General features: G+C 36.4%; 1 protein-coding gene across 8 annotated transcripts in view; it reads right to left on the bottom strand.

Annotated features, from left to right (window-relative positions):
* Window positions 1–24,240, bottom strand: part of LOC110394957 (lipoxygenase homology domain-containing protein 1) — a 207,494-nt gene that overhangs the window by 3,036 nt on the left and 180,218 nt on the right. For 3 of the 8 annotated variants that reach the window (XM_021389034.1, XM_021389036.1, XM_021389037.1), the window contains 11 exons: window positions 20,167–20,374; window positions 17,940–17,999; window positions 17,456–17,634; window positions 16,701–16,923; window positions 12,277–12,431; window positions 12,068–12,143; window positions 9,867–9,945; window positions 9,375–9,657; window positions 7,758–7,836; window positions 6,476–6,587; window positions 4,814–4,889 (listed from right to left, as the gene is read on the bottom strand). In XM_021389034.1, the coding sequence (XP_021244709.1) occupies window positions 4,844–4,889; window positions 6,476–6,587; window positions 7,758–7,836; window positions 9,375–9,657; window positions 9,867–9,945; window positions 12,068–12,143; window positions 12,277–12,431; window positions 16,701–16,923; window positions 17,456–17,634; window positions 17,940–17,999; window positions 20,167–20,374 (1,500 nt within the window). In that variant the 3' untranslated portion in view covers window positions 4,814–4,843. Of the gene's footprint in view, window positions 1–4,813; window positions 4,890–6,475; window positions 6,588–7,757; window positions 7,837–9,374; window positions 9,658–9,866; window positions 9,946–12,067; window positions 12,144–12,276; window positions 12,432–16,700; window positions 16,924–17,447; window positions 17,635–17,939; window positions 18,000–20,166; window positions 20,375–24,240 lie in introns of those variants that run through there. The other 5 variants (XM_021389035.1, XM_021389038.1, XM_021389039.1 and 2 more) reach the window with 5 other exon arrangements.

Here is a 24,240-nt window from a genome sequence, read left to right as displayed (position 1 = left end):
ACCACCCTCTGAGTGAAAAACTTCCTCCTAATATCTAACCTAAACTTCTCCTGTCTTAGTTTAAAACCATCCGCCCTTGTCCTATCCCTATCCACCCTCGTAAACAAAAAGTGTAGAGGCACTTCAGCAGAGCTATTGTCCACATTACCTTCCTAGAGGAGTCCTCCTTTATTCCTCTGAGACAATTCACAGGCACTTCCCTGTTGCTTCCTAAAGTGACAATACTCCCTTGTTCTTCTCTGTCACTGAGAAGTACATCCCCTTCCTCTGCTGAATCTAGTTTAAAGTTCTGCTAATCAGTCCAAGCCAGCTTGCTGACCAGAATGTCCTTGCCCCTCCTGGTCAGGGGCTTCTCATCCAGCATCAACATTCCTGGTTCCTTCAGGGTGAGTCTGAGATCTTAGAATCCAAAACCTTGAGTAGGACACAATCCTTGTAGCCAGTCATTCACATGACCCATTTGTCTCCTATTGCCTGTGTCCCAGTCTCCAACTGAGAGGATGGAGAACACCATCTGTGCTCCTGATCCCTTCACCATCTTTCTGAGGGACATAAAGTCCCTTTAGATATTTTGTTCTCTCCTCTTTGCAGCTTTGTCCAATCTGGCTCAAAAGACTAGGAATGGATAGCAGTTCTCCAGCTTTACCAGGGACAGTAGTCTCCCTGTGTTATCATGAATGCAGGCCCCTTGGCAGGCAGCGCACTTCTCTAGAGATTGTACAGATGGCAAATGTGCGTCTCAGCAAGGAACCTCCAATTACTAACACCTATCACCTTTTTTGGTGGTTCTGGTTGGTTGGACTAACTGCTGCATAGGAGCACTTGGGGAGCAAGGGGGAGACTCCTTCTGCTTTGGGCAGAAACAAAGTTTCTGTCTCTCTTGTCCTGCAAGTCAGCCAAATTTACCAGCTTACCTTGCACTTGCAGGGACTTAATACAGGGCTGTCACTCAGTCCATGTCAATGCACAATACCATGCATCAATCTCTTGCTTGGATTCCTGGATAGTACACTGCCTGGTGAGCTCCTCTCACAACATGGTGACTTGCTCAAAAAGTGCACTGCGCTGGGCACACATGCACCTGTGACAAACAATACCCATCTCTGACCTCAGGCCCTATGGGGACTTCCAGGCTCTGGAGATCCCTGCAGCTCAGGGTCTGGACCCGGCCCAGATCCCATTAGCCTCTCTGATGAGAGTTGCTGGCTCCTGGCAGCTCTCTCTGGGGTTCCTCCATGCAGGAATCCCCTTGCACAGCATGATCCTGTTCCAGAACATGCCTTCACTGGAGCTGATTGCTTCCAGTGTATATATACTGTATAGATACAGTATACACAAAACTTATCAAACAAAGAAATAATAGAAGCCTGCTTCTGCACTTTTGGATTAAGAGTTTCAACACTGACTTATACAGGAGTAACCAACAGAAAGAAAAGAGTGATTGTTTTAGTATCCATATGTGCATAGTTTAAAAGGAACTGCGTAAATGCATTTAACAAAGATACGTATATTTAATATCTAGGTTGCTTAACAACAGATGATAAGTAAAATTTTTTCATGGAGTGGTGAAAATTAGGACATTTTAGAGTAAGGAAATATGTTCTGTTTTAGCAACTTATTGTCTATATACTCCATACTTCCAATGTCTCCTGGTTGGCTATGAAAATACAGGGACATACGGTGGGCCTGGTTCTTTCCCCATAACATACCATTGACTACACTAGAAACAGACATGAGCTCAGGTAGACTGGTTAACTGGAACCATGAAGGAAATTATACCCATTTCCAAAGAAATTTCCCAAAGCTTCTTAAAGCCTCTAGCACTTTTGCAAGTGCTTGTGCCAGGCTAGCTGATGTCATTACGACTAAGTAGTGAGAATGGGAGGAATTCCCAGCTGGTGTAGCATTAATGTAGCTCACATCTGAATTTGCACTATTGAACAGCTGGAAAATATATCTGAAACCAAACAGTTCCAGGCTGCAACACAACTAATCTTGGCAGATAAAATGCCAAGTTAGTAAAGCATGCACAGCTCCTTTCATGATTCTCAGTGATGAATATCTTTAAGAATCAGCATTTATACCAGAGTTGTCTTTTTTTCCTTTTTCTCTCTTTTTTTTTCTTTTTTACCTGGTAGGCTTTGACAGGAGAAGCATCTTGTGCGAGCTGGAACAGGGACATGTACTTATATCTTCCTGTATCCCAGGAGTGGCCCATAGCTTCTGGGTCAGTGAACACTCTGCACTGGGTCTCTTAATTTGTTCTAGTGAAATTGTTCTATTTTGAATAAGTATGTATTCATTAAGGTGAGAACTGGACTCTAACCCACCAAGGTTCCGGGTAAGCATCCTATTCGGTAGCCTGTATAGTCAGTCTGTGTCTGTCAATGCCACTTTTATGTTTGAAATGTAAAGAATAGCAGTTCTAGTTGAAGTAACAGAGAAAATCTTTTCTCAAGTACTAACATGTACGTGTGATTCAACAGTGCTTGCTCCAAGTGTGTCTCTTAAATCCCATTGTAATTTTACCTTAAGACTTTCAGTAAAACGGTGGGGAAAAAATCTCTTAAAAAATAGTAGTTGCAAGCTATCTTTATAGAGTCTTGCTCAGACTGATGTGGTCTGAGAATGGTTACAAGACAAAGACTTGGAGAACTTGAAAGGCTGGAGAAATAGACTGGTAGGAACCTCATACAGTTCAACAAGGAAGTGTGCAAAGCACCTGGGGAGGAGCAATCCCACTGACAAATATACTCCAGAAGCTACAGCAATAGAATCATAGAATCACAGAATCATAGAATGGCCTGGATTGAAAAGGACCTCAAAGAACATCTAGTTTCAACCCCCTCTGCCATGGGCAGGGTTGCCAACCACTAGACCAGGCTGCCCAGAGCCACATCCAGCCTGGCCTTGAATGCCTCAAGGGATGGGGCATCCACAACCTCTCTTGGCAACCTATTCCTGTGCGTCACCACCCTCTGAATGAAAAAATTCCTCCTAATATCTAACCTAAACCTCCCCTGTCTTAGTTTAAAATTAATCCCTCTTGCCCTATCACTATCCACCCATGTAAACAATTGTTCCCCCTCCTGTTTATATGCTCCCTTCAAGTATTGGAAAGCCACAATGAGGTCTCCCCGAAGCCTTCTCTTCTCCAAGCTAAACAAGCCAACTTTTCTCCACAGGAGAGATAGGAATTCCATTGGAGTTCCCCCAACCTTTCTCCATAGGAGAGATGCTCCAAACCTATCAAACAGAAATCAGCTTATCAGAAAAGGACCTGTGGGTCTGGTGGAACATGAGACCATAATGTACCCTTGCAAAAAAAATAAAAAATGCTAACAGTATCTTGGGCTGCATTAGGGAGAGTATGCTGGCAGGTTGGAGGAGGTGAGCCTTCACCTCCACTCAGCACTGGTTGGTCAAGATGATCTCCCAAGGTCCCTTCCAACTACTCAGTGATTCTGTGAGATTAACTGAAAATCCCTCATGGATTATTGGACAACTGATATTGTAATCTAAGAAATTTTGCTCATGTTCACTTGCCTAAATTTATGTATCTAGAAGATTAGATAGTACCAGAACATGTTTTTGGAAGAAGATTTATGGAACCTACATGCAAATTTTAGAGCAGTACTGTACAGAGATGTGCTCTGAGATACAGTGTGACATTAATCATTTTGTAAAGCTGGCCCTTGCAAGCTACAGTCCAGGCATTCTCAGGTACTGAGAGTTTGCAGCTACTATAAACAAAAAAAAATGTTGCTTTTTTGGATTCAGGGTTGGATTTGACTTCCATGAATTGTCAAGATTATAGAAACATTTAGAAGCATTAAATTAAATATTCTTGGCTATCATTTTTGTTTTCAGATCACCAGGCAACAACTCGTTTCCTAGATATAGAGAATTTGTAAGTCTTCATACTTGTGTACTCTGAAGATGCATTAAAATGTTATTTTACACTTAGAAAGACATGAATGTGTTTGCTTCTACTGTTTACTCTGAAACGTTTTAAGCTGTGAACTGTATACTCTAGTGGATAGTCACGCCAAGTATACCTTTCAGTTTGATCTCCAACTTCTGAAAGTGCATTGGTTTCAGTTTGACACAAACTGAAGTGGATTTTCCTTTTGCATATTAGAATCTCTTTACATTTAACAACTCTTTATCTAAATAAATTTCTGTATTTAGATTATTACATTTTTTAAAATTCTTTTTTTATCTTAATTGTGTTCTGCTTAGACAGCTGATGGGTCTAATATATCTTAGACCTATATTAAGTAGATATTGAAACAGAAGGATTTTAATGTTGCTTTTGTGAAAGAAGAAAACCCCAACACCTTAAAATCCACTGCTTTTTCTCTAGATTTGTAATCTTTACTGCCACATCCTACCATCTACCCACCATCTCATATTTCTAATTCCATCTCATGTCTGTGTACATATGACACGATAAGCTACATGTGTGCTAGTGAGTATGTAATGGTTCTCCAGACAGCATTTACCTCTTGAAAATGGCATGCTATTATCTTCTTTCAGTAAAAATTGTGCCTCACTCCTCTACAGCCGCCCAGCCTTAATAACTTGGAAAAATATAATGTCTCCCTCTGTATATTTGGACAAAGTGAAATGAGACAAAAGGTTCAAAAGTTACTGAGAATGGACTGACAGAAACACAGCATAGTTTCAAAAATTCTTACTGCTGTAAGAAACCAGAAAAGAAACAACTGAGAGCCTAAAAAGACCAGTTGGGAGTAGTTATTGTGATGAAGACAGCAGCACCCATGGAGTAACACTGAATAGATCTACTGACCTGTTACAGTTGAAGCAATACACCGAATTCCTAGATGCATCCACGATTTCTACTTTTTCCAGAAACCAGCCACTTGCTATGAAAGAAAAAAAATTATATATGTGTGTGTGTATATATATATGTATATAGAACATAACTAAAACACAAATAAAGCATAATGAAGGTTTCCCATTTCATTTCCAAATCTGTGTGGTTCAATACTTTTGAATGTACCCATTATCAATAATAAAACTGAGATGTCAATAATTCAAATGAATACCAAATTGAAACAGTTTTACAGAGGAAGTCTGCTACATTTTTGACAGAAATCATAAAGGAAATTTTTTATTACAGCTTAACTCATTTTTCCACATTGAATGGCAGCAGTATAAGACAAATGAAACAGAGCGCATGGAAATATTGAATACATTCTTGAAATCCCATTGTGCCTTTTTCTATAGTCTGAAATAGAGGTGCAGTCTGACAAAATGGTGTCTGACATGGAAGTGTGTGTGAAGCAAAGGTGTGTCACTGAATTCCTCCGTGCAGAAAAAAACGGCATCCAGTGATATTCATTGATACTTGCTGAATATTTACAGAGACCAAACAGTGGATGTGAGCACAGTGAGGCAGAGGGTGGTGCATTTCAGCAGTGGGGATTGCGACAGTGGGTCACCTCCACTGGTGCAGATTTTTGTGAGTGTGCTGTGCAGGTTCTTGTTCATCACTGGCAAAAATGCAGAGCTAATGGTGATGACTATGTTAAAAAATAGTCTCTTGGAGCTGAGAATTTGCTCTATCAAACAGTGTTATTGTGCTCTTTATATCTGTTGTAGTATGTATATACATTTATATATGTATATATACTGAATGATTCCCATGTTCACATTTCTCAGGTAGTAGTGATTCAGAAGAGCATCTCCATTTAGGCCAACGTTTGTATCTGTTCTAGCTTTAGGAAAGTATTTAATACTGTAGTATAGCCAACTATTTTGTTGTGTGAAAAAAATACCATCATTTTTGTGCTATAGCTTTTTATCTCATGCAATATGATGCTTTTAAAATAAAGTTTTACTATACTGAAATGCAGAGTTTATGCTGATGCCTTTAGCTGTGTTTGCCAATGCAAATACTTAATAACAACATTTAACAATATTGCTAGCAACTGAAAACATTTTGGTATTCTTTGCATATCCTAAAGATTTTGATATTCAAATATTTAGAGAAAGTATCACGTAGGCTATCAACCAAAATAATTTTATTTGTAAGTAAGCTAAAAATATAAAAATATTTTTCATATTGTAACAACTTAGATAAACATAAAGGCTTAGCAACATTTCTCAATTTCCATGGACATTTTCAAACAATTATCTAGTATAACTAGGCCATAAAGGTGCCCAGGTTTTTTATCTTCAATTCACAGGAGTCATTTATTGAAATTGTGAAGTATTTTTGGAACTTCTTTAATGAAATTTTGTGAATGCTTTAATATATCATGGACTCTACTTGGAATATATGACCTTTCATGAAATCTCCATAATTCAGAGTCAAGATTATTAGCAATAAAATTTTACAGTCTCTCAAATTTACACAGCACTTTATAAACAAATATTAAGCTATGTTTGCTCTCTTGAAAAGTTTATAAGCTTATGCTTTACCCTGTATTGACAAAACTCCACTGACCTTACTGAAAACTCCAGGTATGAAGAAATCCAGAAGCAGATAAGAAAGATAAGCAAACACACATAACATTTCAAAGAGGTGTTACCTTTGCGGAAGCTTGTGCAGATTACAGCTGATGTGACAAAGGATATTTGGAGATAATTTCAGAGAAGAAAATAGAGGAAGGAAGAAATAGATTTAACATGAGTTAACACACACCAGCTGTGCTAGGAAGGCAGTATTAACAACTATACTATGTTGATCAAGATGTGGGGAGAAATGGTAATATTGATGTTTTGGGACCCAGGAAATAGAGTTTAAACTGCATTTACTCTACAGACTTCTGTGCAACTCTCAGAGCACGAAAAACCTGCTGATGTAGAATTCTCTGGTGTTAAACTGCATTGTATATAGCTGCTAATAGTAATAAAATGAAAGTCAGCAGGACAATTTTATTTCAATAGATTATATATTTTTTGAATTTTCAGTACCATTACATGGAGAAGGGATATGATTGAGTAGTTAAAAAAATCCTGTTCCAACTTTTGCCTACATCTGCCACTTACAGAATTTTGCTTGGTTCACCCTAGGTATGATAAACTCTTGCCACTTTATAAATAAGGTCTTTTCTTTAAAAACCTAAGTACTTTTCTTTTTTATCAGATAAGTTTAGACTAGAATAGATATTCTACTTGACTAGAATATCTCAATACAATGAGACCTTTTTGACTCAAGCTGTGCACTAACTGGAAATTCTACTCAAATATTTGTATATCTGTAGTTTGTTGTTCTTCTTCATAACATCACTAAGTGTTCAAAATATTACATGCTGTAGTGTCCTATCTTATGTTTTGATAAAATTCAGGCGCTAGATATTGTACGTAATACAGTCTATCTGGAAACAGTTTTTGTCATTGTGGTTTGGGTTGTACTTTGTTTGACCTGATACACAGTGTTTTCCTTATAGTTTAATTTTTACAAGAAGAAAAGCCATGTGTCAAGGCAGTCTTCCGTTATTCAACACTTCTAATAAAATTTTGGCTGAGCAATGACTGAAGTATAAAACCTTCAGAGTTATGTACTAACCAGATCTCTGCTAGAAAAAAAGTCTACATAAACTCAAGGGAAATCTGATAGGAACAGGAGTAGTGTAAGCAAGAGAAGTCAAACTGACCTCGTTTGTATACAGATTTATATTAACTATCTGTAGCAGTAGCATGACTCCAAAGGCCTGTCCAAATGTCAGGCAAGTCTTTAAGCAGAATATTTTTACAAGCTTATAGAACACATATCGTATACTTACCAAATCCTTTTCCATCGTGACCAATTTCAATCGAATGTAGGCTTCCTAACTTTTTAGTCTTAATCTTGAATGTATCAACCTTTAATATTGAAAAACAGTGATTAAAAATAATATACAAAATTTTGGAAACTTATATCTTCATTCAGGTCAGTTTCAAATCTAAATCAAATGTAAAAATATAACTTCAAAATAGATGGCTGAAACCTGCCATGGTTTATTTTCCTTAGCAAAGATTTTTGGAAGAGATTTGCTCCTACTAGGTCTCAGTTTAAACCTGAAAGATTCACTTTTCAAATTCAGTAGGAGAATCAGTATCTGATTTCCATATAACAGAAAAGTATTTTTGCTAAATATCATGAATTCTCAACTGGTCTATAATCTTTTCAGTTTACAATGCAATACAATATATGTTCAAGAATGCAAAAAATAAAGGCTTTTACACAATGTAGCATAATATCTCCCAGATATTTCATTTAAATATTGCCTTGTTTTATATTACAGATTTAAAAAAAGAAAAATAATGAGATCCTTTTTTCATATGGCATTCCCTAAAAATGTCACTGGCTCACATTGACTTAGCTAGATTTCTAATTATCTAACAATGCAGTTTCTGTGTATCTAATCTTTTTTCAAAGAGCAGTGATACCTCCTGTGTACTACCAGACAAGATGCTCTTTTGCTCACTCCTGCCTATAGGTAACTAGCTTTATAATCTTCTCAGTACGAAAAACAATACATGATAAAGATATTTTAGAAGATATCCACAGACATCCTGGCTGAAAAAAACTTGAACCACATTGCAAGTAAAAAGATGTTCTATTGCTGGAAATAATGAAGTAGATCTTCTAAGGAAGATATCGTAATGGAAGTTTTAATTATTCAGTCATTACCTTTCAAGGAATTTAAAGGAGAAAGACATGGGAAATATAATTATTTCTTGCTACGTAAGGGTAACTGTCATTACACTGCATTGCACAGGTGATGAGGAAGTGGAGGAATTCCTTTGCCAAATTAATATGTTTATAAAAACAGGAGAGCATTCTGTTGAGGTACTAGGATGTCTTGCAGAGAATCAGCATTCTTATGGAAATATTTGTATCTGAACTATGAGTCTCTGAATATTCAAAGCATGATGGATATCAACATCAAGTTGGCATGCGTGCTTCCATTTTATCTGGCTATAGGCTTATGCATTCAGCAAGGCTCACTGCATCAGTTTCCATGGCAAAGTAAAATGATGGGATGCAAGAGATTGATATATTCTCAAGCATAATAATCAAAGTTTGTGCAACAGCAAGGAATATTGCACATATGTGCACATGCACAGGCAATGCATGCTGTGCATTTCAGAACAAGGAAACATATAACGGCAGATAAGTGGAATGAATATGAGGACGTGTGTGGGACTATGAGAACAGCAATACAGTCAGCTAGATACAACAGAGTAAAATGTTCCTTGGTTACTCTAGAGAAAAGGCTAAACGTAGAGATAGCTGAGACTATATCTCATGTAATGATGAGAAAACCAGGATAAATGCCTGAACTTTTGTAAAGCTCTTGCACAGATTTTGTATTTACTTTCCCAATCTAGAAATAGATAGAAATCTATATCCTCACCATTCCTTTTTCAAAGGGATCTTGATGTTCCAGTGACTGAGAGAGGTTAAATACTTCAGATCTGTTTTCATTCCCAAATAAAATAATATGCACATTGGCATCAGTTCCTGCTCCCATTTTGTCACCTGTGTATACTTTGATAATATACTCTGTCTGATTTCCTGCTTGACTTCCTTCTTTATTTAAGTCATTTATGCCATTCTTTTCTTTGTCTCCTCCAATAACAAAAGATACCGGGATTTCTCTCTGTATTTCTGGCTTATTTGGATCCACAAAAAATGCTCTGCAAAACAAAACAACATAATTTTTTGTGGTAAGTAAACCATACATTAAATTAAAAACTCTGTGAGTTTATATGCAACAGTTGAAGATGGACTTTCAAAATACTATACACAGACTCACGCACTCCATGACCATAATTTTAATCCAATGCCTGCTCAATGTTTTCAAATATTATGCTATAAAATGATTAGCTTTACATATGATACTTACTCATTCACTTCAAACACATAGATAGGATGATCCTTTACAGATTCTTTCAAATGCAGTTTTTTAATGTCCAGTTTGCAGTCTACAAACAAGCAAATAAAATACAGTTATAATGTCTTACTGCACATCTTGGAATTAGATAGGGTCTGATGATGATATAACAGTCTTTCACACCATATTAAAATATCATTTATTAATTTATTTGTAATAACAATTGTCTGTAAGATCCTGGTAGCATCTCAACATTCCTTATTTTGTTCCTATTTAAAACATCTACTTCGAAACTTAGGAGTAAGCATTTTCTTTGTCTTTGTGATGTAAAAGCTTGATGTCTTCACCACACATGGAAGGGTATGCAGAACAGATTCAGCATGACTCAGGTTCATTAGAAGAGGGAGAGCAGGAATATGTCTGATGTTTCCTCCTCAGTTGACAAGAGTTGGAACTCTGTTCCACATGCAGAACAAATATTTACAGAATGACAAGTACGAAGGAAATTCAACCTTTTGTATATCTCTGCTGTATGAGAAAAACTGCTCTTTGAATTTGCAATTTTGAATTTTCTGCCGGGGGCTAGCTGTGAAGACTACTTGCTTTCTCTTTTCTTGTCTTATTTGTCCATGCAGCGCTCTTCAGCAAACTGCATCCCAATGTCTTCTGCTGTTGTCCAAGTCCCTTTAATTATATCAGTAGGAGTCTAATAGGATCAGGCTCTTGGAGAGGAATTCAGGACATGGTGTAGCACTTATGACCTGCCCAGATAGACCATGGAAACAATCAGAAGCTCAGGGATCTCAAACCATGCATGCAGTGAGGGAAGAGCCATCTGATCCTAAAAACTAGCTCAGATAGTGGAAGCGGCATAAATAAATAAAACCAACACACCATCTGAGCTGACCAGTCCTGCAGGGCACGTCTGAATTCATACACTACAGAGCTTTGGTTCTTGGGGATTTTTTGTTCAAAGTCTCCATACAAACAAGCCAAGAAAACCTCTAGACACAATGTGGATATCTTTCCTCATCCAAAGTGTTTCATCATTTTAAGAAATTCCTTTGGAAGGAATATATTATACATCTCCCCAATCTTCTCTTCATAGCACACACACAGCTGATGAGCCCTGAAGTCCCTCCTTTGTGAATCATGTTTTCCAACTTTGCCTGTCATGTTCTCTGCAGTGCCCTTTGGAAATATGTAATTGCCATATTCAATGATCACCCATCAGACAGACGGTTGCAGTTAACTTTCATGACTAAAACTGCAGGAATTAAATGTAGTGAACACCCAACAGCAGTTTGACAGGGCTATCCCCATCTTTCCCTTCTCCAGTCTCCTCTAGCTTCACATCACAACTTCGCTGAACCCTCCAGAGATTGAGCAGGTCATGCTGTGAACACATCAGAACACACTGACTACCCAATCAGTATGTACATCCTTACTGCCTGAATCTCTCTGATGATTATACACATTTTTCAAATTTGATTGAAAGTGGGTGGTGAGTTTAAAATATTACTGTGAGGAGCCAACAGAAAGGCTAACAAGAGAGAGAAAATACAATTGCATAACCCTTGCTTTTCAGGAAAGCCATTTGAAAATGGTCCACTATAATACATAGTAAGTAACAATTTGCAATTGTATAGCAATTTTCATTAATGGACTTGAAAATATTTTACAGGAATACTTGAAAATATTTATACAAAATATTTCTTTATGGCATGATAGCCATCCTACAGATGAGGCACAGAGGAGTGAAGGTTTTGGCAATTTTAAGAAATTTGGTGGCAAAACTAGTGTTTGCCTAAAAGAGGTAAAAATCCCCTTCATAATAACAAAACTGAACAGCTGGGGAAAACAATAAAAATAACTGTATCACAGAAGGACAACTGAACAATACCAGTTTCTTAAGTGAGTTAGAATTATTTTCTTATACCATGTATTAATAGCAGAATATAATTATTTATCTTAATCTTCTGTTTCTTGTATGTAAAGGAATAGTTTACTTTCTTAATGATTAATGGTACAGGATTCAGAACGAAGGATTTTAATGCATCAAAATGTAAGATTTTTCATCATAAAATATGATTTTTAAAACATTGTAAAAGGAAATTAATCTGGCAACTGTGGCAGTGATTGCATTGCCTTTAACAGAAGGTAAGCTGTGTATTTCACATCACTAACTTTAGAGAGCAACAAAAGTATGTTACCTTTCTTGCTGCTGATTATGAGAACAACTTTGTCCACTTCTCCCAGTTCAACAGCATCCATGATAACAAGAAATGACTAAAATAAAAGGATTCAACATTACAATCTTAAACCATATAGTATTCAGTGTGTAGGAAGATCTGAAAAGAATGTATAGGAAGTACAAGAACAGATTAAAGGTTAAATTTTAGAATAATTTAAGGCAGAGTACCTCACTATCATCTTCCTGCTGGATATTCTGCAATGACCAGAGAAGAGATCTGTCCCCTGTGTCACCATGAGTACCATATATACACGCAGTCATATTCACTACACTTCTGTCAGTCAAAATATTTCTAGAAAATACGGTTAGGTGATACGTAACCACTGCAATATCAAGCAGAAAGAGTCATGTTAATACCATTCCACAACCTTGCCCAGCCATTTTACAACATCGCAACCTGCAGTCAGGTGACATTAAAAATGAAATTGACAATTATAATAAAATTCATTTTTTTCCATATTTTTCCTTAATTTCATCTTTTAACTGTCTTGAATGCTACTGGTTCTAGCAACTTTAAATGAGAGAAAAAGGAAAAATTACCACAGTTATTTACCTGTTTCTTTTAAATGGCAAATGCCTAATAGTTAAATCTTACTGAGTTCCAGACTCAGAAACCACTTTGGGGATCTTTACAAAGACAAAATTTAGCAGGGGAGATAAGCTCTTTGGATTTCATCATCTTAGAGATGAGGAGAGAAGCTTCTTGTATGTGGTTCACAACATCTAAGTTCCTATTTTGAATTTCATTGTAGCAGAGCACATCCTCTGAGTATAGAGTGAGCTCAGGAAGACAAGTCTATCTTTGACAGAAGTTGGCACTCATGAGTTTGGGCAGTTTATGATTTATGCAGTGGTTATAACGTTTACTTAATTGAAGACAAGATAAGAACATCTGAACACCTTTAGAAGTAAATACATTCACAGAGCATCTGTTTATATTAATTTGCATTTTATTCATAGAATCAAATTATGTGACCATTCTGAATCTTTTAATCATTTACCTATCTTCTCCTTTGTATTCCTATAGCCACCTTGGTAGAAGGGGATGAATCTTGGTGTTGCAGAAGGTTTCTGCAGAAAATGGCTAAAAGTTTAGATAGTGAGTATTTGCAGACTACTTGCATCCTTTGGAAGTCAAGAAGACAAAGTACAAGTACAGCAAATAGCAGGATGTTGTTATCAGCTTTCAGACCTAATGATCATCTAAATACTGAGTTCAGTATGAGATCCAGCTCTTGCCTTGATTCCCCAGCATCAGTAATAGGAGAGAGAACAGGCTCTTTATGCACACATACTGTAATTGAGTAAGTGCACGGAAACAAATCCAGACTGCCAAAGAGGTATACAGTTTTATCTGTAAAGTTTAGAAAAAGACCAGGATAGAGCTAAGTTTAAAATGGAAATAAAATATTGATGCTGCCTAAGTAACAATAAATCACGGCATGGTAAGATATTGGCGAAAAGATGAAATACAAGGACTGAATGGTGCTGTTACAAACAAGATGAAGAATGAGGAGAAGGAAAAATACGCTTGCATTGCATTGCATTGCAGAAGAAAGAAATCTGGGTAGTGTTATTTTTGGCTGTACCTCTGATTTTTTAAGAGATCTATTTTTATTATACTTGACCTCTGTTTTGATATGGACTCCCAGATCTCAAACTTGAGATGTGATCCTAGGATGGTATTCGGGAGACTCATTTTGAGGGCCAGTGTTAGGGAGAAACAAGTGGGACTGCTCCATGAGGGAGGATGAGACAGGATCTGAGAGCGACCACAGTTAAGCAGTGCCCTTAGTGTCCAGGGAACATTCCTGCAATGTCTGTACATGGCAGACAGTGCCAGTAACAGTCCCAAACATGGCAAAAGATGAAACAGATCCAGAATTTATCCTGAACTGAGCACAAGGCCATAACATAAGTCCTAAATCCATTCAGGATACAGGGTCAGAGACAGGAATAAAAGTAGGTGTACATCTAGCATAGCTCAGGCATGACTTTAAAATGATTATCCTATGTTCATGTGCAGGAGGAGGTGGCTGGAGGTCCCAGGTGAGTCTGGTCAGGGCAAGTAAGATCTATTATCTTATAATGGCCTTGACAGTCTGCAGCCAACTGTTGAGTTGAACCAGATTGACCAGATTAAAGAGTGGACAGAACTGATAAATTGTACAAAGAGGAGTAATGGAAGGAAACCAACGCAAGGGAAGAGGGCTAAAATGCTTTAAAGATGTCTTTGTTCAGGTAGTGGGATCAAACAATCATGTAAGTGGGCAAATGAGCTTTTATATCTGTAGCGAATGGAATAGACTGGAAGGAGGAAAAATGAATGGAAATCTCTGAAAAGACATTACACTCAATAAAGACAAATTAATTTTATAAATTTCTGATGATTTCATAATCTCTGTATGAATTATGGCTCTATTTTAATTTTGTGGAAATTATATCTGCTATTTTTAAGTAGCAGGATATTTTTTTATTTCACCTTTTCTCTAGTTCATTGTTTTGTCTTAAAAGCTACAGCAGTGCAAAGTTCATTCACCTTCTGTACAACCATGTGAGTGAAGGAGAGAGCATGTTTTCATCTCTGGAGATCACTGAGGTTTAAGCATCTCAAAAGAAGGTACACTACAGAGAAACTATTAATGTATATACTCAGTTGGAGGCCTCTCCCAATTAATGCACCCAAAAGGCACATGTGAGCTGGTACACAGCCAGCTCTCAAGGACTTGCATTGTGTTTAATCAGCTGCATTTTGAAAACTTAAAATTAGCCTTTAGGATATGCTTCACCACAGTCCCAAGTACCGAATAAAAAAAAAGAACAACCAAGAAATGAAATTCTAAGGCACTATAAGAAAGACAGTATACTGAGCTGCATCTGAAATTAAACAGCACACAGCTTTTAGTTAAGGTGATTATGATCAGCTGCTTTTCATTCCAATTAATGCATTACTGGTTTTCTTTCAGCTGAGAAAAAGAAAACCAAGGAGAAAATAAATTAGATTTAGAAATCTGGCAGAGAAGCAGATCTGTTTTGCACAATACATTTCAAGTAGGTTTGTTTCTAAAAGATCGCTTTGAACTCCATGCAGGCCACCTGCTGTGGAGCTGCTTAAGGCACTTGGACATAAAATGGCAAAGATCTGGGGGAATGTGTTTCACATTGTCCTAGTTTTTTTCTTCCTTGTGGTTACAAACTCCTCAATGAAGACTTCTAAAGCACATGTGGAAGGAAACACATGCAACAATGATGAACTTTTAATTTGTTTTCTCTGTTACTTAAGCACATAGATAATATAATACCTATACCTTTTTTTTTTTTTCTTTTTTTTCTTTTTTTACCAGGGAAGTGATTTTTTTCAACCAAGAAGTCAGTGATGGAGCCAGAGTAAGAACCAAGGTTATTAGGGCTCTAGTCTCTCTGCCTATTTATCTTCCATACATCATCTTACTGCCTGTATTTCTGTGTGCATGTACACGTACCTACAATACATCTGCACATGAGAGTGATCTGTCTTTTGCAAGGGGCAGTCATGAGCTCATGCTAATCTGAAGGACCGTTTTGTTTCAAACCTGCTTATAGGAGACAAAAGCCATGACACCCTACTCTGTATCTATACCGTGCAAGTCTTTGCTTCAAGTGAAAATCACAGCTCTAAGCTATATGAAATATGAAATTTAAATTTTCATTTGATTAAAAATAGGAAAAAAAACCCAAAAGAATCCTTTTTAATTCTGTTTGTATGCTTAGAGTTAGACATTTATAAACATCTCACCGTAACTGGGTCGTAAGTCTAGCCCAAACTGTATTGGACTCATCCATTTAACACCTTCTACAGACCACTGAATAAGTCAGAATAATCGACTTATTCTTTACTCATTTGTTTTCAGCATAAAACTCAGATAAAAATTATTTTAATATTAAATATCATTATTGGGTCTATTAAATTGAGAATTGTTCTGTCAAATTGTAGCATTTAATGAGCATCACATTAGAAAAGTATGGAAGATACAGTAATTTTTAGGTGAAAAGATTTCTTTTTTATTGTTTAACAAAGATAACATGAAAGACAATTGTTGAGCTTATTTTAACAGACATAAATATTTGAAGTGCATAAAAGTAATAATAAAGCTTATGTTTATATGTTGTTTTGAGCTGGTTTTCTTTATTTTTATTCTTTCACCAAGAATATTGTTTGGAATGTACAAACAAAAAAAATCACTTAATAGAAAGATATAAAATTAGAAATGCTATAAAAATTATGCTGTTTATGTCAGTAATATGAACAGCTGAGGACTAAACACAGAAGAATAGAAATACGATGCTGCAAGAAAGAAATATATCTTAGCGTTATACTATATAGCTTTTAATAAGGGATCTGTACAAGAAAGTAAGTATTGCATTTCACACTTTATGATACATAGGAATTAAGCTGAGTTGCTAGTATTTTCTTTAACACATTTTAAATTCTTATCCAGACTTTGTGAATCATTAAATAAAGACAATAAAATTTTCTGTTTTGATAAATTGTAATATCAAGACATGTTATCTTCCGGCACCACTCTACTACCTTTATGTATGTTTTTACCTACCAGAAAGTGCTTCTTTTAATGGCCACTCTACAGGGAATTCAATCCATCTGTCTCCATTAAGAGAAAGAGGAAGTGTTTTATTTATAGTGAGACTAAAGGTATCCAGGGTTGATGTGTTCTGCATTTTAAAGTGATGAAGAGACAACTGTGATATGCTGCTTTCCAAACTCTGGAGTCCAAGTCTTACTTTATAAACCATACCCAAATCAGATGGTAAATGTATCTAGGAAGCAAAAAAAAAACTCTATAAGTTAGCATCCAAATGAAGACACACAGATACATGCATAACTAATTTAAAGGAAGAGGGAAAATTTCTCCTAAGGGATCAGCAATATTGTAGCCCCATTAGCATCAGCCCTGATGCAAAAAGTCAACGGGTTCAAAGGCAGCAGAACCAGGCTGACTGTAGGCACTTACAGAAAAATTATCTTTGTACTCCAGGGCCATTCACTGTAATTATTCTATCAAATTCAAATTACATACTGCACTGATTTCTAAATGTAAATACTTAATGTCATGTAAATTGAGATCCATTATTAACTATGACTATTTGTTGACAGAAAAAAAAGAATATACTTGATCAATGTGAACTTGAGAAATCAGAAAAAGAAAAATGAAATCTGGGACGCAATTCAAAATTTCATATATTTTAACAGAATAATATCCACAATATTTGCAGTATATACATTATTATCTCTCTTCATAAGGAAACTTAAAGAAAATGCAAATATACACAAGTCTATATACTATTTTACATCGTATGTTATTTGGTTCTTAGCCTGATGTTCCACTTTGTTTTCCATGGAAACCGGATTTGACTTGCCGTTGCTTCCATAAAAAACCATAACCAACTTGGATATATTTTCTGACAACTTTTCAAAGTCTTTTTTTGTTTCATCTTGATGCTTTGTGAAATAAATCCTCCATCTGCCTTCTGAACAATTAAAATAGGGAAAATAAAATGGGAAAATAATGATTAAAAGGTATTCCTGATTTCATGTTAACCAAAGAACGTGAGATAAAATTCATAAGATGTATCTTCGTGTACATTATTATATAAGCATTATTATATAAGCACTTCATTTGGATGTAGATCAGCTCCCTAATATATTGGTATTTCTCGCTATTACAAAAGGGAAAATCTTGTCACTACCATTAAATATAATGCCATATTATGATGAAAATATTTTCCCATCATTATTTCAAAACTGATGATGGATGCAATCCCGAAAGCTGTACCTGAATTCATTTGCTCTTTTCCTTGAGGATAGGCAGAAGCACTCCTCCTCTCTCGAATTTCTAATTAAACAAAAAGATTGAAGACCAAATTAATAATTTTGTAAAGCACTATCCAAATAATAATGTGTCTGCATTCATGCCTAGTGAGACAATTGACTAAGTATTGTATAATTTAAAGATTTAATAGGAAGTGCACAATGTGATTTTCTACCTAAGTATCATCTACATATCACCCTACTTAATGAAGTGACTCTAGAGTCACCTTTTCACCATGAAATGGTTGTAACCCAAAGATTCAAGTATTTTTCACTTTAAAACATTTATAAAATTTATGCTGCAGACAAATCAGAACTAATGGGATGTTTTTAATGTTCTTTTTCAGGGCTGATATTCCTTCTGTTGGTTTCAGTGGGTCTTATTATAGATCAAAACTACTTGTACACATTAGATGGAGGCCTGAACCAAAGATGGAAAATCTTCTTTCAGCTAGGTTTGAATTTGCCATTTATTATATACAATTAAATAAAACAAACAAACAAACCAACTTTGAAAACTTTCTTCTACCAAATCACAGAATTACTGAAGTACAGAGGTTGGAAGGGACAACCGGAGAACATCTAGTCCAACCTCCTACTAAAGCAGGTTCCCTACAAGAGGTTGCACAGGAAAGTGTCCAGGAGAGTTCTGAATATCTCCAGAGATGAGACTCCACAACCTCTCTCTGGGCAGCCTGTTCATGTGCTCTGTCACCCTCACAGTAAAGAAGTTCTTCCTAATGTTTGTATGGGGCTGTGTTCCAGTTTGTTCCTGTTGCTCCTGGTCCTGTTGCTGGGCACCACCAAAAAGAGCCTGGCCTCATCCACTTGGCATTCTCCATTTAGGTATTTATAAGCACTGATAAGATCCTCTCTCAGTCTTTTCTGCTCCAGCCTGAACAACCCCAGGTCTCTCATCCTTTCCTCATAAGGGAGATGCTCCTAATCATCTCTGTATCCCTCTGCTGGACTGTCTCCCGTAGTTCCCTGTGCGAACTGGATGCAGTACTCTAGATGTGGCCTCACCAGGGCAGAGTAGAGGGGAAGGATCAACTCCCTTGAGCTGCTGATCCAGGATACCATTGAACTTTTTGGCCAAGAGGACACACTGCTAGCTCATGGCCAACCTGTTGCCCACCAGGACACTCAGGCCTGTCTCTGCAGAGCTCCTTTCCAGCAGGTCAGCCTCTAACCTGTACTGATGCATGCGGTTATTCCTCCCCAGTGTAGGACTCTATACTTGCTCTTGTTGAACCTCATCAGGTTTCTCTCCACTCAACTTTCCAGCCTGTCAAGGTTTTGCTGGATGGCAGCACAGCCTTCTGGTGCATTGACCACTTCTTTCTATCATCAGCAAACTCGCTGAGGGTCCATATTATCCTTTCATCCAGGTCACTGATGAAGATGTTGAATACAACCAGACCCAAATCAATGTATTCTTGTAGAAATAGTAAAAAGGTTTTTTTGTTGTTTTAAATTTTGAGTAAGACCGTATTATATAACCTTATATACACTAAATACATATTACATATACACAGTGGGAACACAAGAGGTTGCATCTAAACATTAGGAAACTCTTCTATACTGTGCAGTTGACCAGGCACTGGTACATATGCCCAGAGCAGTAGCTGTCTTTCTCCTCGGAGACTCAGCAGTTGTCTGGACATGGTTCTGGGCAACCCTCTCTGGCTGGTCCCACTTGACATCAGTCCGAAGTATGTTCTGTTTCTGGCAAAAGCTACCCTAAAACTGTGGCACAGATAACTTCTTGGATACAATGGTGACCTTTTCTTCACTGCTTATACATAGTTTGTCCTGCTATTTACCTCACTTTTATTACATCTAACAAGTGGCAGGCAGAAGTATTTGAAGCTTAAAAAAGTGTTTGAAAGTGGTGAAGTAGAAGTAAAACTTGGAAAGGCAGCCTATTCCAAGAGAATAGGCCAAATTTATTGCCATTTACTCCACTGTAAATCTGGGTTAACAATGCAGAAATTCTCCTCTGGCAAATAGCGGTTATTAAAAAGTACTAAAAAAAACAGTGTTCAGACACACTCATTCCCTATATAATGACAATGCTCTACTGTGCAATATTTTAAACCATAACTTGTTTATGGAAGCAAATCACATAGCTGCATTCTGCAGTTTGGAATGAATTTCTTAGCAAATGGTAGTTTGAAGATCATATTAACCTGTGGCATTCAGAGTTACTGAGGCAGATCTTTTCCCATCACGTCTGTCTTTTAGCCATGTTTGAGCCATAAACAATGTTTCTGTCCCAGCAGTTGCTAACTCTTTCACAATAATCTTCTCCAGAAGCCAGTCGGAGCCTTTCCCTTTCTCAACCACTATATCTTGCAGAGTCCCAATATCTACTGCCTCCAACTCGAAAACATCTACCTGGAAAATTCAGAATAAAAAAGACATGACTATGGAAACAGAACCATCAAATTAACAGTGTATTTTGAAATATGAAGGTGAGAGGAAAATCAGGATTATTTTCTTCAGTAATTCAGTAAATACCAACAGAACCAGAGATGGTAAGTTTAAAGATGCAAAGCTCCTGCATCAAGCAGGACTCCATTTGTGGTTCTGCAATTTTTTGCTATAACACCTCTACCTCCCTATATGGATTGATCCATTACTCATGCTCACTTCCTGAGAGATTTTCGTTACCAAATTTTACATTTACAAATTTACAGAGACACTATCTTAAACATTTCTTATTTACAGCAAAATATACCTACCAATCAGGGCACCTTTTTTGAGGAACGAAATGCACGGAATGAGAAGAATTCAGAAAGTGCATATTATTCTCTTCAGAAAGAATGGCAAACTTGGTCCCAGAATTAATATTTGAATATTTGAATTAATATTTGTAGGATTAGTAATAACAAAATTAATTGAACTTAAGTAAAATGCTAGACAAAATTAAGAGTTTAAATTAGTTCTAACATTCTGTGTAGATTAAGAAGTCCACAACATTTTTAAAATATTGAGAACACACTAGTAGGATCCCTAAAGAAAATGGTCGAATGTCATATATTAAATATTTTCACAGTACGTGATTTTGGCAGATTGTGGGTCTTATATCTACTTGTTCAGCTGGAAAGAAGCTTGGCATAGAGACCTTCCATGTGTTTTGCTTTATACACTTATGAAAGACCACTGCATTTCTATAAGGGTTCATAACTTGTAGAATCTAATGTTATTTGCAATGGAATATGTAGTATTATTTGAAGATATAAAGCTGTTTCTTAAGGTGATTGGATGATAGTAACATTAACTGAATCACGAGAAGTCTTTGCAACCTAATTCACTTGGAAGTTGCTTAGCCAGGACAAGATTGCCAACAATCATTATTCAAACGATCGCACAGAGACTAAACAGAGAAAAGCAGACCTCTTGCTCTGTAACAACATATCTATGTTCCCTGGACAGGTGTTCCAGGTAAAGAACTGTTGAAAGATTTGGATCACCAACAGGACCAGCTTGCAAATTTATCACAGCCTCACAGACTGCTTGAAGTTGAGCAGTTGATCTCTGGGTCCATCTGGACCAACCTCTTACTCAAGTAGAGCAGGTTGCTCAGAACCACATCCAAATGGCTTTTGAAGATCTCAAAGGAGACTCCACAGCCTCTCTAGGCAACCTGTTTCAGTGGTCTATCACCCTCATAGCACAGAAATTCTTCCTGTGTTCCAGTCTGTGCCCACTGCCTCTTCTTCTGACACTGGGCACCACTGAGAAAAGCCTGGCTCTATATTCTTCTTCCAGGTACTTATAGGTATTTTTGAGATCCCCGTGAGTGTCCTCTCCTCCATGCCAAACAGTCCCAGATTTCTTAGCTTCTCTGCACAAGAGAGGCACTGCAGTATCTAATCATATTGGTGGCCCTAGATTGAATTCTTTAGAGTATGTCCATGTCTCTCTTGTATCGAGGGGGAGAGCCAGGCAAAACTGGACCCAGTATTCCCAGTATGCAGCTTCACCAGCATTGAGAGTTCACCACTCTTGACCTGCTTGTGATAATTTGCCTAATGCTGCCAAGAATGAGACCCACCATGAGATAAAATATTGAACTTAAAATTGCAGATCACACTGCACACATTTAATGAAAGATCCCCAAGAAACAAAATAATTTCAGACCTTTTTTCGCTTTATCCATTTTTAGTGAGATACCTTTAACTATTTTCCTTATTTTTTTATTAATATATATGCACATGATGTGTGTGTTTGGGAACAATTGCTTTAATAGTTTCCCAAAAATAACTGCCAACCTGTTGTTGAATTACTCAGCAGCTTCTAGACTGAAAAACAGCGTTATCCAAACCTACTACAGTGCATCATCTAACCATCAGGCTGTGTTATTTTGTGGAAGAGGAAAATGAGAACAGCAAGCTGACAGTGATCTTAAGAAAAAAGTGTTAAATAAGCACTTGAATCGCTATACTGCCTTATGATGAGGTTTTCAGCTACTTGGTGAATTTAGATTAGCAAATACAAAAGATGGAAATTAAAGTTTTCAGGATAAGGATGTACTCCAGCAGCAAAGCACATACATTGTAAGGACTGAAATTCTAAGTGGATTGCAGGGCTGCAAGAAAAGACGTTCCTCTTTACATTTTTCATAGTTAAGTCAAAAAAAGTAAAATTAAATGTCAAGACCATAATTATATTTTACTGCCTACTGGATTTATTTGATGACTGAATACCACTAATCTGAACTCTTTATTTACTTTACTTGTGATATAAGCTTGATCACTTCTTTATTCTGTCTTTAACTGTACTGATAAAGATACAGCATTATGCTTGTATAAGCATATAAATGCTTGCTACATTTATTAAATAAATTGTATTAAAATATACAGAGATGGAACACAAGTGAAAACCACAGATTAACTCTGTTAGTAAAGAAGAATTTTAAGTCCCCAAAATCTGAAAATTTATCTTAGAGTATTAATCTCTTCTTGAAAATTGTTATGCTTATATTAATACAAAATATTTATTTTTTTTGAAAACAGATAAAGAAGTTCTTGTCAAACTATAATCCTTGTTAAAATAGAATTATTTTTAAGACAAAACAGTTCTCCACAGGATGACTAATTTAATGACAGTACCATCACCATTTCCAAAAAAATCTGCTGTCAATGATCCACTTTCAGAAAGTAGAGAAGCTTAGGAATGAAGAAATACACACAGAATATTCTGCAGACTTTTAAACTTGCACTGTCTCCAAAAGTAGTCTAGTTGGGTCTGACTTGCACTAAGTTTGACAGTTACTAAGTTCTATTAAAGTAGAAATTTCTTCAGACAGCATCAGCTAGAGAATTTGTATACCATTCTCCCTAGTGTGCATCCATAAGCAGTTAATAACTCAGGTGCAGCATATATTTTGGGTTATTCATGACCTAGATAATCCACCCACAGATAACAGTTTCTACATATTGTTAATATATGAAACATCATTTTTTCCTTGGAAAAGAGGTATATTTTGGCTGAATAAATGTGAAAATTTCAAATTTTGTTTTGCAATAGACATACTACCTCAGCACTTGTCAGCATACAATCTCAGTGTGCCCATTTTAGAGCACGTAAAATCTCAGAAATCTGTGCTAAAATATGCAGAAAATTCAGCCATGTCATAAATTACAAATTGAAAAAACTATTAATTAGACTGCGAATTGTGACAAGTGAGGTTAACACACCTCATAGAAAAGTTTACATTTTGTCTTGGTGTGTACATATACATAATGTATATAATGAGCTTTACTGTAGTCAAGAGACAAAAAGAAAAAAAAAGCAGCAAATATAATCGTCAGAGCTAGATGAATGATTTGCCAAAGATAATTGCCAAATCTATTCCACTTTTCACAAACTATCTGCAAATAGACTTCAATATAATTTTTACTAACTGAATCATTATTAAGAATCTATGTAATACATTTGTGCATTCATTTCAGACCATGGATTACTCACACATCAGAAGAAATATGCAAGATGTTGACAGGTCTTGTAAGTCACAAAATACTTTCTCTCTTACCTGATTTACAAATGAGGACCTTTTAAGTCACTGGAGTCTTAATTCTTTTGCAAAAAGGGAGAGAAGGAGAAAACACAGAAGACAGATAATCCTACAGGATTTAAAAGCTTTTTAAATTTACCTTTGGGAAAAAAAAATGTTAATGCTTGTTTTAGTCACTACTATTAAATTACATCTGAATGGAGAAAAGTCATACTATATATTCATAATAATATATATTTCT

Source organism: Numida meleagris, chromosome 2 (assembly GCF_002078875.1).
Source record: "Numida meleagris isolate 19003 breed g44 Domestic line chromosome 2, NumMel1.0, whole genome shotgun sequence".
NCBI lineage: Eukaryota > Metazoa > Chordata > Aves > Galliformes > Numididae > Numida > Numida meleagris.
The sequence above is the reverse complement of the archived record's forward strand: the minus strand, read 5'-3'. Positions and strand labels throughout refer to the sequence as shown.